Source organism: Hydra viridissima, unplaced genomic scaffold (assembly GCF_058129835.1).
Source record: "Hydra viridissima isolate aposymbiotic clone 2 unplaced genomic scaffold, HvirCarnegie_v1 scaffold_4, whole genome shotgun sequence".
NCBI classification, from domain to species: Eukaryota; Metazoa; Cnidaria; class Hydrozoa; order Anthoathecata; family Hydridae; genus Hydra; species Hydra viridissima.
Genome location: NW_028324303.1, coordinates 15,689,922 through 15,710,656, shown reverse-complemented (window position 1 = coordinate 15,710,656; position 20,735 = coordinate 15,689,922). Strand labels below are relative to the sequence as shown.

The following is a 20,735-nucleotide window of genomic DNA, read 5'->3' as shown; positions in this document are numbered from 1 at the left end:
GTCCTCAGAACTTCGGAAAACAGTTAAAAATATTTCTAAATATAAAGTTTTAAGTTAATGTTGCTTTTGATGTGGCATGTATAATTTTAAAGTAGAAAAAACATTAATTTCTCTACTTCTTAATGTAAAACCATGTTAAGCAGATGTTTTGCTGTTTATTATACTTTATTTTAATTTTGTTCACTGTACTAATAAACCAAGAGAGCGTGTTTATGACAGTAATGATAAATAAAATTTTTTGTTAGTTTTATTTATTTTTGTAAGTAATCCAGTCAACTACGTTAAATTACAGGTGAATAAAAAATTTTACATCTCTTTAAAAAATTTTCCAAAGTTTGAAACTTATAAGAAATTCAAATTATATGCCATGAAATTCGGTTTCCAAATTTGCACATTACAGTAGCTAATGTAGAAATTAGGCAAAATTTATAATGAGATCCATAAACATTTTTTAAAAACTCAACAAGTGTTTTTTTTAACGCTCAAGCTTCAATGTTTAACTGAAATCCACGTCTATTTTTTATTATAAACACTTGTTTTTGAAAACATTTCCAATTATTTGAAAGATGATAGTAAATATAGAATAAACATAACTTAAAAATGGGTTTCATTTATAACCAGGTAATCTCAACTTGGGTTACCTTTATTACTGTTCTAAGATTCTTGATATTAAGTTACAGTAATTTTGAAATACTCCTTAAAAAATCAAGAAACAATTCGCGAGGTTAGAATTATTTTGTTCCATCTCCCGTTTTAAAAGTTGGGAGAAAATGAGTTGTTAATTTTAGTTAGCAATAATAACTTTTAAAACACGCTTTATTTTACACATTTTTTTCTAAATAATTTGCTTAAACAAATTATTTAAAGCATAAGTTGTTGTTGTTTTTTTTTAAATTACAGCTAAAACTTTAAACAATTTTTACTTTAAGAAAAAATCAAAAACTTTCTCCCAACGTTTAAACATGGAGATAGAGCAAAATTATTATAACCTCGCGAATTTTCTAACACAAAACTTTTAAAAATAAGAAATACCTTTCTATCTCTTACTCTTCACACTCTTCTTCGGTCACATATGCCTTTTGATATCTCCTAAAGGCTATTTAAACGTTTTCAAGGAGTCAATTTCACGTTTTTAAAATGAGAATTAAAGTAAATCGGAAACATTTTGAAAAGAATGAAGTCAAATTCCAGTGATGGATAGAAACCAACTTCTAAGTTTACCGACTTATTAAGCAGATGAATTATTAAATTAACGACTTTTAAACTTCATAACAACTTTTTAACAGTAAAAGGTTACTCGAAAGGTATTAGAGTCTTTGTTTGCTTTTCTTTTGTTAACCCGTTCTTAATTTATTTACTTCTACTTAATTGTTCTTAAATCCAATTTCCACTTTCACTCTTAATTAGGTTAAAAATCTGATTTCACTTCCTCAAACTGTTATGCAAAATATCATTAGTTAAATTTAAGTTTTCTGGTTCGGAAACTAAGTGTTACTAACAACTGCCTCATTTTTAATATCGCAAATATTATTCCTTTGTGAGCTTTTTTAAAAGTGTTGTTAATCTTCAATAGTATCTTTGAGAAGTCATTCGATATCTCAATTTAAAATTCTTTCTTGAACTTTACTAGTTAGTTTACTGTTACAAGAATCAACAGTTTAGAAAATCTGGAAGCAAGTACTAAAAGATGATAATTTACCCACAACATTTTCACTACTCAAAAATATATAATACTGCATTCATTTCTTATAGATGACTTTAAGTCTGCGAAGTTCTTTACCTTTTAGTAAAATTGCGGAACAGCCATAAATTAACTCTTCTTGTCATTCATAATTATGAGGCAGACTTTTACTTCAGTTTCTGAAATAAAAGCGTTTTATATTTTTAAATTACGAATAATTGCATCTTTTTTAGTTCGTTGTAATTTATCTAGTCACAATTATGTAAGAACAAATAGAAAAACGCACACAATATTTCAATTGTTTAACAGTTGGTTTATACATAATCGTAACACTTTGCAACTTGTAATCTAATCGTTGGTTACAGGAGTGTAACAATTTATCTCGCTGCGCATGTTTACGAGTGAACGCCGACTACTAAAACTCATAAATTATTGTCAAAAAACTATTCTTCTTTAAACCCTTATATATTCGTCGAATTGATTGGTCTTCGTTAATTCTACCGAAAATCGAAATAGGTTTTTTTCCATAATTTGTAACAAGTTATTAGGTTTCATCAATAGTAACTCGTTCTTTCGAGAAATGTTTCTTATTAATCACAAGAATTACAGATGACGAATGAAATTTTTTAGCGTTTCTCTCCTTGTAAAAAAACTGCTGCTAAAGTTGAACTCGGCACTGATATTGGGTCACACTTTGAAACTATATTTTTAAACAAATGCAAATAAAAATCAAATAGCACGAGAAGTTTGGAAACCCATGGAAAATACTGAAGGTTATATTCACTGTTTTAAGTTTGGCAAATTAGCAAATTCGAGTTCACGTTGAGCACACGAACACTGAGAACAAACTATTTTTGCAAAGATTTTTAGTTCATTACAAAAGCTGTAAAAAGTTTCATTTTAGTAATTAAATTTATCTTTTATTTAATTTTTTAATATGAACTAGAAATATAAAAGTTCTTGGAATCTTTTCCATTTTATATTTTTAGTTTTAAAAAAAGATTGAAGGTATTGATATTCTATAGAAGGTATTGATATTCTACTGTAGGAGCGCGACACGAAAAGACATAGCTGCTTGTACAGTAGCAAATAAAATCCTGGAATTGATAGTTAGCTTTTTCTATACATAAATAAAAAAAATCCGAAAGAGGAAATTAGCTTCCCGTAAAAATAAAAATTTAATAAATCTGGAAATCTGTATGTGCGGAAGCCGCTGTAATCAATTCTGATGGAATATTAATAAAAATTTAGCATAGTTAAATGTATAAAAGCATTCACTTAAACTATTACGGCTACAAACAAAACAAAACTTAAGTTTTTTGTTGTGAAAAGTAAAACTTAAATATAAAAAACTCATTTATCATAAAAATGTGACCTATGGAAAATACTGAAGGTTACATTCACTGTTTTAAGTTTGGCAAATTAGCAAATTCAAATTCACGTTGAGTACACGAACACTGAGAACAAACTATTTTTGCAAAGATTTTTAGTTCATTATAAAAGCTGTAAAAAGTTTCATTTTAGTAACTAAATTTATTTGTAATTTAATTTTTTAATATGAATTAGGAATATAAAAGTTCTTGGGATGTTTTCCATTTTATATTTTTAGTTTTAAAAAAGTTATGTTAACTCGACTTAGATGTTTTTTTTATGACAGCGCTAAAAAAGTTGACACAAGCGCCTTATTAGTATTGTTGTACCTATTTTTGTTTAAGTTGTTCCTATTGTTAGTATTACTGTTTCTAAAATTTATTAATATTATTTTGTTATTATTATTATTTTTATTATTATTATTACTATTATTATTATTATTATTATTATTATTATTATTATTATTATTATTATTATTATTATTATTATTATTATTATTATTATTATTACTATTATTATTATTATTATTATTCTTATTCTTATTCTTATTCTTATTATTATTATTATTATTATTATTATTATTATTATTATTATTATTAATATTATTATTATTATTGTTAATATTATTATTATTATTATTATTATTATTATTATTATTATTATTATTATTATTATTACTATTATTATTATTATTATTATTATTATTATTATTATTAATATTATTATTATTATTATTATCATTGTTATTATTACTATTATTATTATTATTATTATTATTATTATTATTATTATTATTATTATTATTGTTATTACATTTATTATCAGCGTTATAACATAGCATAATACTCATGACAAAACACACTACTCATAACAAAACAACATTAATTTGTTAATGACGTTTTAGTGATTTAATTTACCTAAGAGTTTTGTTAAGTGTATTGTAAACTCTGGAAAACTTAAATTTTTTAGTATAAGAAATATGGAAGCATTAAATTAAATTTTTTTCCTTCTTTTTTTGAAGCTTAGCATGATTTTGAGTCCATTTTAGGGAGTATATTACAGATACCGTTATTTTTTTCTCTTAATGTCTTTTCGAAAGATAATAGAATATATTGAAGTTAGCATTCATGGGCGCCGGCAGGCAAGGGCAAGAGGGGGCAGTTGCCCCCTCCTGGAAAAACAAAATAACAAACTTAATATTCATAAAATTTCTTTTAACTGTTAACTTAAACTCATTTATAGTTTACTCATTTTAATGTAAACTACTACCGTTTAAAATCAAATATTACTATCAAATGCAATGACTTCCACGATGGCGGAAGCTTTTTTATAAAGGCATATTTTATGTTTTAAAAAAAAGATATTTGAATGAAAGTTTAAAAAAATATATGATAGAAAAAGATCATAGAAAAATAAAAAAGGAATAAATAGAAAAAACAATAGATAAAGGAGAAGTATAGAAAACAAAAAAAAGAGAGGAAATAATAATAATAATAAAAAGAAATCGAATTACAATAACAAAGTTCTTACACAAACAAATAAACTTCGAACTAACGAAGAAAGATGTCAATGTGTCAGTTTCATTTACTTTTTTATGCTGTTGTTTTTTTGTTTGTTGGCAAAATGTATCTTGTTTGTATTGTATTTCTATTTATTTATTTTTTCCAATTTATTGTGCTATATTCATTTTAATAATACTATTACCTTGTGTTTTTTGCTTGCTAAATGTTGATTATTATAATTATATATATTTAATTTGATTAACTTGCATTAACCTGCGTATTTTAATTTTTGTTTTGTTTTTTGGAATATGTCTAATTTGTATTTAATAAATCATTTAATGTTTTTTAACTAATCATTATATTAATATAAAATTTAGCATTATTAGGTATAATTTAGCATTATTAGCAATCTGAGCGTTTGTCTGGCCTTTGCATGATGAGCGTGCATTGTGAAAAAATACGCTCCAGAAAATCTGAATTTATGGAACAAATTGTAAATAAGTTTGGAAGTGAACGCAGACGACTACAATTTCTATTTACTGAATAACAATGATTTAATTCTTGTGTTTTTATTTTTATATTTTCTTTAATTTTTTGTTGTCACTGGTCTTATAAAATGACTTGACAAATTGATACATTTATGTAGTTTTTGAAATATCACTGTTAAATTTTGTTTTGCCCCCCCCCCCCCCCCTTGTAAAAAATCCTGCCGGCGCCCATGTTAGCATTCATAAGTAACATATTCCAGGTAGCTGTTTCCCAATTCTTTTTACCTTGAACTTGACATTGTAACTATGGATTTTAATTAAACTTCTCTATTACGGAGATGTTTAATAACTACGTGATTTTCCATATATTCATAATTATTATTTTTCGTGTGAACTCTATATTTCGCGTGAACTCTATTTTCGTGTGAACTCTATGTTTCGCCATTCAGCTTATCATTTACACTCTCATTTTTTTGATTGTCTTAAAACACGGGGGCAGGTAGGGAGAGAATGAAAGCATTAATTAAATAATAATACTCATAGAAGTTGGAGCGCTACACGAAAAAGCATAGTTGCTTATACAGAAGCAAATAAAATTCTGGAATTGATAGTTAGCTTTTTCTATACATAAGTAAAAACTTCTGTAAGAGGAAATTAGCTTCCCGTAAAAATAAAAATTTAATAAACCTGGAAATCTGTATGTGCGGAAGCCGCTGTAATCAATTCTGATGGAATATTGATAAAAATTTAGCATAGCTAAATGTATAAAAGTATTCATTTAAACTATTACGGCTACAAACAAAACAAAACTTAGTTTTTTTTTATTGTGAAAAGTAAAACTTAAATATAAAAAACTCATCATAAAAATGCTACGTTTTTGGGTTTGTTCATTTGAACGCGCAATTTATCTAAATCTATTTAAGAACTCATGAGAGAGAGAGAGAGAGAGAGAGAGAGAGAGAGAGAGTTAAAGTTGTTATGTTCAACTGAACGCCTTGTTTTCACATTTGATATTACATTTTTATCCACAGCATAATTTCAAGCTTGACATTCTGCTTTACTTTCTAAATTTTTTCTTGATAAAAATAAAATGATAGCTTTATTGTTTTTTCTTTATTAGAATAGATTTTTTTTATAATGCAGCTACTACTACATTATAATTCAAATCTATTCAAAATGTATTGAACTAAAAAACTGAAATACTATCCCTTATGAAATAGTTTCTGAAATTAAGTTTTCCATGTTTCACTAAATTGTCTAAAACTCTTTCTTTCTCTAGAATATTTTTTACCGAGGTATAATTATATTTAGTAACATTTATGTATTGAATACTAAGTGCAACAGTTGCGCCTTAAGTATTGCAAATTTCTGAAATCTCATTATGATTAAGTTTCCTTCCTTTACAATAACAACGATGATTTTTAGAACACCATTAAAAAATAGAACAGTTAAATAAATCCCATCATCATTATAAATATAATTAATAGTAAAAAATTTTCAAAAATTTAAATTGTGAGCATATTTCTAATACTGAGTATGAATACATTTCGGATCCACCATTTATCTAATGAGATTAGCCTTAGCTCTGATTCAGTTTTCCACATAAAACCTAGCATATAAAAATGTCTTTGTTTTCGATGAGTTTTTCATGTAGTTTTGTTTCGTTTGTTAATATGCGTGATTCTTTAAATTTAGATTGATTTTATCATTTCTTATTTAAAGTCAGCTAAGAAATTATTTCGAATATCGCTGTAGGATATTACAAACTCATTTCGTGTAGCCCTTATCTGCAACTTGAAACGCTCAAAATATATATGCAATTTAAGGATGAGTCGCTTTAAAATTTTATTTATATTGTGTGACGTTAATCTCCAATTTCAATTGCTCAAAAGTGTTTATGCTTTTGAAGACAACACCGTGTAAAAGTTTACAAAACTCGTGTAGACCTTATATTTTTAAGTACTCGAAAGTATATATATGCAGTTTAAGGCGACAAGCTGTAAAATATTGTTAGTTCCGTGTAGATCTAATCTCCAATTTTAAACATTTTTTTTATTGTATTATATTCGGATTGTATATCTTTATTTCATTAGTAATTATAATATATAGCATTTGGTATATTTACTTACATCTAATTTAATCCATAAAATATGCTTGTTTATATATATAGTATATTTATTATATATTTCTATATTAGATTTTTCATTGAGTTTTCCTTATATTTATTTATCATTTATTATATTTGTATTTATTATACTTTATTTATTATACATTATTTAGGGTGGCCATCTGCGAGTATTGTGAGGTGGGGCTTTTTATAATTTACTTATGGGTATATTTCAGGGAATGGGGATGGGGTTTTGGTATTTCGCATAGGTTAGGAGGTTCGGGTTAAAAATGTGTGGGGATATGGGGAAGCCTCTTGGTTCTGTGTAGCACTCTGACTTATTCTTGTTAACACGCGTACTTTTCTTTACGTGCAAACTTTTGTTTTAACTCTAATAATAACAGTCCTTTTTCTTTAATATACCGTAATCGTTATTGAAATCTCTACACTTGAAAATTATATAAATACTTATTCTTCTAAACTCCTTTTATAAAATCAAACCTCCGGTCTACTTATATTCCGAAGAACCTAAAACTTTGTACCAACTCTTCTCTTCGTAATTCTTGAAGTTGAGTCTTGTATCCCCTCCTTACGTATCTCTTAACTAACTCCTGACTGACCACTGACTGACTCTCATTTACCGACTAAACCCAACTAATTCTTCTCTGATTCCTACTCCAACTCATTCTTCTGTTTTGTATCTCCCTTTTTATATTGGTTCCAATGCTTCGGGCGTTGGCGTCTTTTCATTTTTTATTCGTTATTGTGTAAATTATTAATTAATTGCTTTAGGTGGTTTTATTTTTATTAACGACATCTTGTTTTACTTAGAATTAGCTACCTCACAGTATTTAGCCAGGACAGTCTTGTATTTTTACAAAATGTCCCGTGTCCTTTATTTGACCACATTTGTCCCGTATTTTTAAATTAATTAGTACAAATTTCACTTTTGAATTTTTAATGAAAATTTTAACGTTTTTTTTAAAATCAATTTGCAAATAATGATGTCGTCAAACATTTCTATTTGAAAAACTAAATTTGTCATTTTATTAAATCAAAATATTGTTTTATAAATTAAACTTCTTTTGTCTTACTAAAATAATGTTTTCATCAAATAAATTAGTCAAGGAACAGTTTTGATGTTGTATCAAAGTAGCAAATGTAAAAATCGACTTGATATTAGACAATTGATTCATTGACAACAATTAATTACAAGTCTAAATTAAAATGCTTACATTTTCATTATCTAATTAAGGAAAATGTTTCCTTCCTTAATAATGTTATTTCAAAAGAAAAATATATAAAGTAAAAGTAAATTTATTTTTAAAACTTAATTTATTTGAAAAAATATCTCACAGTTATTATTGAATTTCTCAGCCATTAAATTAAATTTTAAATTAGACAAAAAAAATTTTTTTTGCAGCACAATAACGTTGTACTTGAGATTGCATTCTCAATTTTTTTTACTTAAACGCACTTTTGTCATTCATTAAGAAATAAATTTTATCTGAAAATGTTGAGGAACTTTTTAAAAATAACTACAAAATTTAAAATATTTTGAAAAACAAATTAAAAACTACTTTGTGCTTCAATATATTTACAATAAAATTTTTTTAGCTAATGCCCAGCAAACCACGACACTCGGGTCCCGCGCCGTATTTGTCTGGGCTGGTGTGGGTTGCCCAGCCTGGGTTCAGTGAGGTTTTTATGTGGGTTTCAATGCGGGTCCCGTGTTGATATCCCAAACGATAATGCATTATGACGCAAATAAACAACTTCATTTCATTTTTCTTAAACAATTATTAGCGACTGAAAGCAATTTTAAATGTTGTGAATTTAGTTTGTGTACTCATATATAGATTTATTTATATAGGAAATTTTTTATAATACCTACTATTTTTGTATAAATTATGTACTCACTATAATAATCATTGTATACGAATTAAATTCTTTTTAGAATCTGTCAGATAATCTGATAAAAGATGTTTACAATTTGTAATCGAACATTCGTGTTTCACCAAATATATCTGATTATAATCTGTTGTATGTGTCATCAGATAACCATAATCATCTAATGAAACATGCAACAGATTATCTGATGCAACACAAATGAATAATGTTTGATCAATTCAGGTATGAAACAGAAATGTATATATCATTCTCTCTCTCTCTCTCTCTCTCTCTCTCTCTCTCTCTCTCTATATATATATATATATATATATATATATATATATATATATATATATATATATATATATATATATATATATATATATATATATATATATATATATATATATTTTTATATATATAAATAGTAGTTAAGACATGTCATTAATGTCTCAATTACTGTAATTTGTCAAACATTTGGAATATGTTGACACTATTGTAAGCCATTACATAATAAATTCTTTAGAAGTGTTAGTTTCTGTATTTTTATATTTTTAATGGGACTGTTATTATTTTATAGGTTTTTTTGTTTTTATTGTTTTTAAAAAAAAACTTAATTTTTTTGTCTATAATTAGATATTAATTCCAATTTTTTATTTAATAAACATTCTTGGATTTGATTGTGTCAATATTTTCTTTCAGGCATAGTATACATCTTTTGGAAATATCATTATATGCAGGTGCTGTTTTAAGAATAGACCAGTTCAATATAAAATCATTAATTTCTTAATCTTTCAATTCCTGTATGTATTTTGATAGCATAGTGTGTTTTAAATACTTTTGTTTTTAAAAGAATTGTGGGGTGTTCTTTTGTTTTTTATTTATGCTATACTTTTTTAAACAGCAGTTCTAATCAGAAAATATTAAGTTAAGTTAAACTTTATAATGGCAACATCTAATGATGATTTCAAGTTGTGTTCAGATAGAACAAAACGAAGTAGAATTAATTCTAAGGTTTCAATAATACTTACAGAGCTATGTATGAAAAATGAGAATTGTGCTAGTATTTCCATGTTAGATAGAACTGTGGATGATATAAGTTTTAGTAAATCAAGAAAAAAACTTGATCAGAATGCAAATGTTCATGAAAAGCAAAATGAATCTATAACTATTTTTGATAGGTTAAATTCTCAAAGCGAGTTTTCAGAAAAGTTTTCTGATAGTATTGATAATAAATCTGATGTTGATTTTGATTATAGTAGGGACGATTCGAAAACTGATGAAATTGATGAAAATAAAAAAAGTGATGATGTCAACGATAATTATAACTGCAATGACTGTACACTAAAAAATAAGTTGCGAGATTGGGCAATAACTTACAGTGTATCACACTCAGCTTTAAAAAGTTTATTGCACATATTGAGTCCATTACACTCCAATCTTTCTAATGACTCAAGAACTCTTTTAAGCACTCAGCGAACTGTAGATATTAAGTATATTGCTGGTGGAGAATATTATTACTTTGGGGTGCAGTATTGGTTGCTTAATATTTTAAAATTAAATCAGCCTGATTCTATAGTTGACCTTTTGCATATTCATATTAATATTGATGGTATACCACTGTTTAATAGCAATTCAGTTTCACTTTGGCCAATTCTTGGTTCACTGAAAGAGTGTCCATTAAGTGGACCTTTTCCCATTGCAATTTACAGTAGTACGAAAAAACCTACACCTCTTGATGAATATCTGAATGATTTTGTTTCAGAAATGAAGAGTTTAAAGCAACATGGTTTTCTATTTAATGGTAAAACTTACATAGTGAAGATTGATACTGTAATATGTGATGCACCAGCAAGGGCTTTTATTAAATGTATTAGGCCTCACTCTGCTTATAACTCATGTGAGAGATGCATGCAGCGTGGCAAATGGTGTAACAAAGTAACACTGCCCAATTTAGAAGCACCACCAATTACAGACCTAACCTTTACTGAGCGTCATTATTCTGACCATCATGTAGGTTCTTCACCATTGGAGCAGTTAGGTTGTGGTATGGTTACAGAATTTCCTTTGGAATATATGCATCTTGTGTGTTTAGGTGTGATGCGCAGGCTTTTATTTCAATGGATTCATGGACCACGTGGGGATTGTAAGCTATCTCAGTTACAATTATCTATGATATCTAACAACTTAGCAATTATACGTAAACACATCCCCAGAGAGTTTTCAAGAAAACCACGATCTCTTTTAGAATATAAAAAATGGAAAGCTACTGAATTAAGACAATTTTTATTGTACACTGGGCCTGTTGTCTTAAAAACTATTTTAAAGGACACAATATATTCAAACTTCCTTGATTTGTCTGTTGCCATACGGATATTGCTGAGCCCAAATTTATTGTCAAAAAATATTGCCTATGCTGAACAACTCTTAAAATACTTTGTGTTTTCATTTTCTAAGTTGTATGGTGAAAATCAACTTGGGTATAATATTCACTCTTTAATACATTTGCCCAGTGATGCTAAACATTTTGGTGTTCTTGATAATGTATCTGCGTTTCAATATGAAAGTTACCTTGGGAGATTAAAAAAATTAGTTCATAAGCCTCAAAATCCAACTGGTCAAATAGTACGCCGAATTATTGAAGGGCACTGCAACATCAATGACAACACTTCCAATAAGAAAGAGCCAATGTTGAAGAGAATTCATTTAGATGGTCCTATACCTGTTGATTATCGTTCTTATTTTCAGTTCAAACAATACCATGGACCTAGGTATTTTATCTCCACATCCATTGGAGACAATTGCTTTCAGATTGAAAGTAAGTTAGGAATTGTAAAGAATATTTTGCACAATTCTACCTTTGCTGAACCCAATAATGCTTTAGTTGTGTTTGAAGAATTTGAAGATGCTGAACTATTTTTTTCAGATCCAGTTCAATTTCACTTTCAATATATTTTGTGACCAAGCTGGAATTAGACAAACTTTTCCTGCTGCTAGTTTGCTGACAAAGTATCTTCTACTTCCATTTAAACAAGGATTTGTGGCTTTACCATAGTTGCATTTATCTTAACTTTTAAAATATTTTTTTCAAGTCAATTTAAAATTTCTATAGTTTAAAAAAGAAAATAATTTATTACTTATACAACTTTAATATTACACTTTCTTTTGGTAATGCTTTGAGTGATTTTTTTTGTTTAGAATTTGTGAATGTACAAGTTGTTACTCCATAGATAAATAAATATTAAAAAAATTTTACTTTGATAAGTTTAGTTGCAATATTAATTTGTAATATTTTTATTTGATTGAAAATATTTAAAGAATGGTGAGTATTATGACACATGACTATTAATATTGATTACTAAATTTCAGCTGATGCAGTTTTGATTTTACTATACTAAAATGTATGCAATTGTTGAATATGTTGAGACTAAAGAGATTGATTTTTTGCCAATGAAGTGGATGGTTGATGGAAATAAACAGAATGTTAAAAGTTTAATTAAAGATAAAACTGCATTAAATTTTTACTATCCACCAGTAAAAGCAGCAAGTAAAGTGTCAAATACCAAAAAAATATGCAGTAACCCAGAAGAACACTGGCTTTTATACAAAGTGCGAATTCTTGGAACTGCAAGTTAGTACTGTTGATTGTAAGTAAAAATACGGGACATGTCCCGTATTTTTAGCAAAACTCCCGTATTTTTTGCCAATTTTCCCGTTTTTTTGAAAAAAATCGAAGGCCACCCTAACTTTATATAATGTTTATTGCATTTTATTTATACTTTATCTTTTATTTCTTTCGAATAATTACTTGAAAATATATAAGTTGTTCATTTGATTTCGTGTAGACCTAATCTGCAATATTAGATACTCGAAAGTATATATGCAGTTTAAGGCGACACGCTGTAAAATGTATAAAATTCGTGTAGACCTTATCTCCATTTTTAAGTACTCGAAAGTATATATGCAGTTTAAGGCGACACGCTGTAGATTATTTGTTAGTTCCGTGTAGACCTAATCTTCAATTTTAAACTTTTTTTTTTTAAATTGTTTTATGTTCATAATATACATTTTTATTTGATTTGTGTCTATAATATATAGCATATAGTATAATTATTTGCATCTAATTTAATTCACAAAATAATTTGTTTTTATATGGCATATTTATTACATATTTCTATGTTATATTATTTTTCTTTGAGTTTTCATCATATTTTTTTATCATTTACTATATTTATCATTTGTTATATGTATTCATTATACTTTATTTATTATACTTTATTTATTGTTTATTGTATTTTATTTATATTTTATCTTTTATTTCTTTCGAATAATTACTTGAAAATATATAAGTTGTTCATTTGATTTCGTGTAGACCTAATCTGCAATATTAGATACTCGAAAGTATATATGCAGTTTAAGGCGACACGCTGTAAAATGTATAAAATTCGTGTAGACCTTATCTCCATTTTTAAGTACTCGAAAGTATATATGCAGTTTAAGGCGACACGCTGTAGATTATTTGTTAGTTCCGTGTAGACCTAATCTTCAATTTTAAACTTTTTTTTTTTAAATTGTTTTATGTTCATAATATACATTTTTATTTGATTTGTGTCTATAATATATAGCATATAGTATAATTATTTGCATCTAATTTAATTCACAAAATAATTTGTTTTTATATGGCATATTTATTACATATTTCTATGTTATATTATTTTTCTTTGAGTTTTCATCATATTTTTTTATCATTTACTATATTTATCATTTGTTATACTTTATTTATTATACTTTATTTATTATACTTTATTTATTGTTTATTGTATTTTATTTATACTTTTTCTTTTATTTCTTTCAAATAATTACTTGAAAGTATGTAAGTTGTTCAAATGATTTCGTGTAGACCTAATCTGCAATATTAGATACTCGAAAGTATATATGCAGTTTAAGGCGACACGCTGTAAAATATTGTTAGTTCCGTGTAGACCTAATCTCCAATTTTGAACATTTTTTTAAAATTGTTTTATATTCGTAATATATATATTTATTTGATTTGTATTGACGATATACATCATGTATTCATTATGATTTGCATACATATATCGTATTTTATAAATTTATACTTCTTACCATTTTGCATATTGTGCATTTATTTTTACATAGTATATTCAATATATTTATTCTATATTTATTATTTATTCCTATTGTAATTTATCTATTATTCATCATGTTTTATTTATATATATTACTTTTCATTCATCAAAAATTTCGACTATCTAATCGAATGTATATTAGTAGCCTAATCTCAAATTTGAAGTATTCGAAATTATATGCAGTTTAAGGCGACATCATTGCAAAATAATATCGATATCGCAGCTTTATATTCTTATTGAAGTACAATAGAACAAATATGTAGCATTGGATGAAGTTATTGCATTATTTTGTTGAGAAATAACAGGTTGGTGTTAAGTTAAACACAGTTTTTAAGTATACAAGGAAGTGTCCATTGCAAGCATCATTTCTTGTTAAGCGCGGTAAAAATGTAAAGAAACTATGATGATGTGGATAGATTTATATAGAAACCTTGATAATTATTGAATTGGTATAACTAGTATTGTTTACATTGATATAACATAATATTGTTTAAAAAAACTAATTTAAAAAAGATTTTCATTACTTAAAAATCTACGCATTACTTTTAAATTATGAAATGACGTAACTTTGATTCCGTGCCAAATTGAATTTTTTTTGGCGTAAGAAAATGTATATCTTGTTTATTTCGATACACACTCGTATTCAAGACAAAACAAAATATTTTTTAAATAAGTATTCTAAAAGTCTTTATTAAACAGTTTTTATTTTTTTGATATAGACTTAAATAACATAAATAATTGTTATAAATATTCGTGTAGGCCTAATCTTCACTTTTAAGGATTTGTACGATATACATGCTTAACAATAAAACGCTGGTTTTTAGCGAAATTTTAAATAAAAAACAAAAATATTAAATGGAAACTCTATAAATGATCAAAGAAAACCACGCAGATTGTGAAAAAAGTATCAGCTAAAAAAAATTAGTCAGAAAAATTATGCTTGAATTAAGGTCTACATGAAATATGTCGCCCTTAGTTATATGTAGACCTAATATAGCAAACTTTCACATTTCGTGTAGACGTAAACTGCTCTTATATATATATATATATATATATATATATATATATATATATATATATATATATATATATATATATATATATATATATATATATATATATATATATATATATATGAAGACCTCAGTGGAAAAACCAGCGTTGTCACATTTTTCTTATTTTGAGATAATCAAATTTTAAAGTTCAAAACGTTCTTTAAAATTTAATTTATATACTGCTTTTTAGTTGTATGTATATATATATAGATTAACTATATTTATATCAGATTATTTATTGAAAAATAAAAAATAAATATTTTTTCAATGTTTTTTTCGGAAAATAAAGTTCATTATCAATAAATGGACATCACTGACTTTTTCCTTGGAATTTTTTAGTGGCGTAATTACTACTTTTAGCCCTTCTTTTTTGTTTAAAAACAAAGCAATATCTTAAAAATGGGCTCTTAATGATATAAGGGGCCTCAAAAGACAGTTGACCCTGCTGTTTCTTTAGCTAATTTTTTCTTGTTATCCCGCTGAAACGTCTAAGGGAAGTTATTACATTTTGTTAATATCTATTGTGAAGCGACAGATTTTTTTTATCTAATAAAGTCAAACTAATTAAAACATAAATTCTAACACAAATTAATCAGAAACATTACTATACATGAAATTAATGAGACCAACATGAAATTAATGAGAAACATAACCATAATTAAAATATATTTTTCTAATCAGTATCTGAATCTTATGATGCCGAATCTTGTGTTTCTGTGTTTGAAGTAACAAGACTATCAAAAAAACTGTGATTATCAGATTTACATAGACGCTTCAGAACTTGTAAGTCGTTATACTTTGCAGTACTTATTGGTAGAACTGAGGAATACATATTAAACTGATTGAGTGCAGTTTCTGTTTGATTATTTTGTCTACGTTTTACCAAAGCAGTATTTTCAATATTGCCATTCCAGTTGTTACCAAAGAGAAGCAGTGCAGGGTGTATATCTTGAATTTGGATTTGACACACTTGGATTTGACATCACACCATGTGCAAGGGTGCATACTTAAATGGGTTTGAAGAACACAAATTATATTTGAAACTTCCATATAACATGGCAAAATAAGTTTAAGGCCATTTGCATTAGTTAGGGACATACATTGGAACGCAAAAAAAACTGCGTTTTGCGTTTGCGTTCCGAAATAAAAACTCACACGCAAACTCAAACGCATTTGAAGCAATTTATTGCGTTTACTTACTTAAACGTAAACGCAATTTACGCAAATAACTGCGTTTACGCACGTATTTAATACGCAACTTACTCATATAAAATGCGTTTAAAAACGTAACTCAAACGCAACTTACACGTATAAATGCGTTTACAAACGGAACTCAAACGCAACTTACGCGAATAAATGGGTTTGCAAACTTGACACAAATGCGACTTACCTAATCTATTATAAAAAATGTGTCTTTTTAAGAAAACTCGAATAGTTAAGTAATTACTTTTTACTTTTTAATTCAAAGATATTATATAACTTTTTATTTAAACCGTTGTGTTACTATTGAAACTATTGCATTGTATATTCATTTTATTTTTGTGCTTTTCAAGTTCAAAAAATATATTATCTTTATATGATAAGTTTACATTTCACTATCTGAGTCATCGTCGTCCGAAAAATCATTTAAACTTTCAAGAAGTTTTAAGTTTATTTTTAACAATGAGCGACTGATAATCAGATCAGCAGTCATGTTGCCTCGTCTCTTTTCACATACAAAACCAGAAGTACTAAAATATCTCTCTATAAAAGCTGCTGATGATGGAATATTTAGTAAGGTGACAAATAGATTTCGTAAAATTGGCATTTTAGAATTTTTGAACCAAAAATCATAAGAAGGATACACAGATACAGCAAGTCCTTTCTCTTCAATTTGCTTAAAAAATTAAAGTTTTTCTTTTTCGATTTCAAGTAAATAGAGTTGTAAATTAGGCTGCCGAGCTTCTGGGCAATAGTTATCATCTAGCATAAATCCGCTGAGCGAATCAGTTTGCTGATCATTTGAACTCAATCGTTCTTTCGCTTGTGTAAGCTCACATCCTGGTTGCGATTCTAAAGCACTTTGATAAATATTACGTTGTGTAAAGAATTTCAGAACTTCGCGTAGCTTTTCTACTGCTCCTAAATAATTTTAGGTTGCGATACAAACTTTAATATAATAAATTAATATATAAAAGTAGTTAAACTTATAAATTAGGTTTTGAAGAACTATTTTTTAAACTAAATTTTAAAACTTTTTCTTTGTCTTAATTAATTAATAAAACCTTATAACTAAATACCTTTAACAATAAATTGACAATCAGGTCTAAAGAACCACAATTTAAGCTTTGAGATATTCAACAGTGATGCTACTTGATAAATTCCTGAGTTAAGTTCGTACTCAAACTTTAATTTAAAAGAAGAAATTAACAAGTTAGCAAATTCTTTTCCATTTCCTTGTAACTCCATTCTACTCCATTTTGAAATCATAATAGTCAATGCAGGCAAAACATCAGCAATCGATGAAAGATTTTTTTTGTACAATTAAGTTGAACTGGTATGCTGGAAGAAGGATTTGTAGGTATAGTTCAATCTTATCTAATTCGATTGGGCATTAGGAAAGCAGCTGACCAACGAATTCCATCACAGCTTGTTTGTAATTTAGCTTCATTTTTTATGTGGTATTGAACGCTATTTATAGATTGATTGATGCTTCTTGCGTACTTTGAAAGCGTCGCAAGTAAACGACACATATATTTTTGTTTCTTAATAGCGACTCGTACAGCGATGTTTGTTTTATGAGCTGCGCAAGAAAACCGCGGTAGTTTCGATGTTTCCAATTCAATTTCAAGATCTTTAATTAGTTCAGCACTATGAAGATCGTATTCGTTATCTTCGTTAAAGTCATAAGTGATGTTTACATCCTCAGCTGTTTTGGCTAACTGAATAACATTTGTAAAAGTAAGCTTCCTTGATTCAGTTAATAGCACTTCAAGAAGTTCATCAGAGGTTTGAATTTCAATACTTAAGACTTCATCTTCACATATTTTTAGCTGCTCATTATCTGCTTCTTCAATATAAAGGGCAACCTCTTGGTTCAGCAATGGATCATTTTCAAATGCACTATCGCCTCCTTTCGTCTCTTCAACTCTATCTTCTTGAGACTTTTCAAATAATTGCTTAAATAGTCTGACAAATGAGCTCCCTTCATCACATGTAATAGCTATTAAATAAATATAATTTAAGTAATCTATAAATTCATTGTATTTACAGTAATTAAAGCTATAAAGTTTTAAAAAAATTACCATTTATTTTTGATTTATTGAAGGTAAAGGTATTTATAATCTTTTCAATCCCTAATTTAATATTTTCTGCATTGTGAAGTCCCGTCATCTGTTCCATACCAATAATGATGATTTCTTTTTTTAAATCACTGTTCGTTAATGTTGCACCAACTGCAATAAAGTCCAACATTTCAGGAGATGTCCATATATCACTAAATAAAGTGACAACCAGGACATCGTCTAATTTTTCGTTAATTATGTTTGATAATTTTGCCATCGTTTCTGGTATCAAGTTTTCTCTAAAACTTTTTGCACAAGGAAGTGGAACTTTGACTATTTTCCTCAAAAAGGGATTATTAAATGCATTAATCGAGCAGTTTGATGTAATAAAGAACTTGATAGCGTTCAAAGTATCGGCATCTAGCACGTTTCGCTTTTTATTTGATTTGTTTAGTGTAGCGTATGAGTCAAACCACTTACCCAAAATGTCATGATGTTTTCTTTGTAAATGCTTCTTAATGTTGGATGTTCGACAAATACGAGCAGTAAACTTTTGATTACACGATATGCAGAAAAACTCAACATCATTTTGTGATTTATTTATTTGAGTATCAGATGTAGTGAAATGAAGATAAGAAGTATACTCCTAAAATATATAAAAATCATACGCTTCATTGTTCTTAATAACATTTTAAATCTAAGAAAAAGTAATTTAATTACCCGTTCAGTTAAATTTACAATAAACTTCTTTTTGGGAAAAATGTTTCTTTGACCAAAACCTTGCATTTTCTTTATCAAATTACACGAGTCTTCAGATAATTTTGCCAAAAGACTATAACCCTGAAACCTTAATCTCGGGTCTTGCTGAATAGGAGGAATAGAAATATTGGAAACTGAAGTATTATTCGAAGACTCTCCCGATAATGATGTCAACGCAGCACTTGTTGTCTGTATAGTAGATTTCGTCGTTTTTGTAGGATTTACAGATCTTGTTCTTTTTGAAATTGCTTCTCCAGATTTAGATGCAGACGAACTTTGAGATAAATAAGGTTGCAATTGCAACTGTTGTGATTGCAATATATCTTCTTCATGTCGCTTTTTTGAACTGGACTTTATGATATCCTCATGATAGATTTTACTCTTGCGAGATTGATGTGTCATATTAAATTAGATACTTATGAAACGATTAAGTAAAACTTGATTTTGTTTCCTAAACTAATTTTTTTTATACTTTTATGTATAAGCTGCATACCATAAGGAAATGCCTATAGGAACTTCCTTATGCTATAAGGAAATGCCATTAGACATATCCCTTAAAACAAATTATTACGTGTTTTACATGTATTTAGGTCATTTTATAACGAATTTAAAAAATAATTATTAATCAAATTTGTTAAAAATGATATTTAATTTCTCATTATAATGGCTCCTTTTAAAATGAGTGAATTATGTTTTTAAATTGAGTGAATATAGCCAGATTTTTATAATAATTGAAATGAGCTTGCTAGTTAAAGGTATTAAGCTATACTTTTTTCTAAAAATAGTTTTGGTTAAAATAATAGTACCGTATACAACTGAGTATTATTGTGTTCAATTTGTGAGCGGAAAATGAGTTTTCCTTTGTTTTAAGCAATTTTTAAAGTGTGCTCGTGCGCTGACCAATAACATAGTGTTTTTGTGGTTAATTGCCCGTTTTAAGCAACCTTTCTTACATATAAAACGCCCTGTATATATTTAGTTTAATTATTTATGTTTTGTTTCAAAAGAAATAAACTTACCTAAAAGTTTTAAGCTTTAAATAATCACAGGACGTTTTGCCCCCCACATAAAAGGGCATTTTTCTTCATCCAAAACCAGCTAATTGCAAATAAACTAGTTTTATTGATTGAGTTTTAAAGTTTTTATACTTGGAATATTGTGGAATAAATTACCCACAAAACAAATATTTCTTTATTACAATCACACAAATAATACAACTAATTTTCTGTATATTTTAGTGGAGCAAGATGTTCTTAAAGTCAAGTCCCTTGCGCATTTGTGAGACCTAGGTAAATTAATAATGTTGACTTTATGGACATCTTGCCCCACCCTATCCTAAACTTGAAAAGATAAGAAAGCAAAAGAAGAGAATGAAAACAATTGTTAAAAAAAATGAAATGAAAAAATTAAACTGTAAGGTGCAACGAACGAAGGGGGAGAAGACTGAGTCAAAGTAAGTAACTTTAGTA

General features: G+C 27.2%; 2 protein-coding genes across 3 annotated transcripts; one reads left to right on the top strand and one right to left on the bottom strand.

Annotated features, from left to right (window-relative positions):
- The first annotated feature begins 8,780 nt into the window (after positions 1-8,780).
- LOC149890103 (uncharacterized) lies at positions 8,781-13,233 on the top strand. 2 transcript variants are annotated; one of them, XR_016452147.1, is made up of 2 exons: positions 8,781-9,282; positions 12,409-13,233. XR_016452147.1 is itself a non-coding variant. In XM_090086234.1 (2 exons), exon 2 carries the CDS (start codon positions 9,985-9,987, stop codon positions 11,998-12,000), a length of 2,016 nt encoding a protein of 671 aa, XP_089942360.1. In that variant the 5' UTR covers positions 8,781-9,282; positions 9,742-9,984; the 3' UTR covers positions 12,001-12,165. The 2 variants fall into 2 exon arrangements, 1 of the variants encoding a protein (XP_089942360.1); XM_090086234.1 differs by lacking the exon at positions 12,409-13,233 and adding an exon at positions 9,742-12,165.
- A 3,542-nt stretch (positions 13,234-16,775) lies between these two features.
- LOC149890102 (uncharacterized) lies at positions 16,776-20,666 on the bottom strand. The gene is made up of 4 exons (XM_090085340.1): positions 19,228-20,666; positions 18,529-19,153; positions 17,524-18,446; positions 16,776-17,365 (listed from the first exon to the last, which is right to left on the bottom strand). Exons 1-3 carry the CDS (start codon positions 19,666-19,668, stop codon positions 17,818-17,820), a joined length of 1,695 nt encoding a protein of 564 aa, XP_089941466.1. The 5' UTR covers positions 19,669-20,666; the 3' UTR covers positions 16,776-17,365; positions 17,524-17,817.
- Between the last annotated feature and the right edge of the window lie 69 nt (positions 20,667-20,735).

Bases quoted from the DNA above. Each gene is read 5' to 3' on its own strand.
- LOC149890102 (XM_090085340.1), bottom strand. From the start codon at position 19,668: ATGACACATCAATCTCGCAAGAGTAAAATCTATCATGAGGATATCATA. The intron at 19,154-19,227 runs GTAATTAAATTA...TATATATTTTAG, and splicing joins TTGTAAATTTAACTGAACGG to GAGTATACTTCTTATCTTCA. The intron at 18,447-18,528 runs GTAATTTTTTTA...TTTATTTAATAG, and splicing joins CAATAAATCAAAAATAAATG to CTATTACATGTGATGAAGGG.
- LOC149890103 (XM_090086234.1), top strand. From the start codon at position 9,985: ATGGCAACATCTAATGATGATTTCAAGTTGTGTTCAGATAGAACAAAA.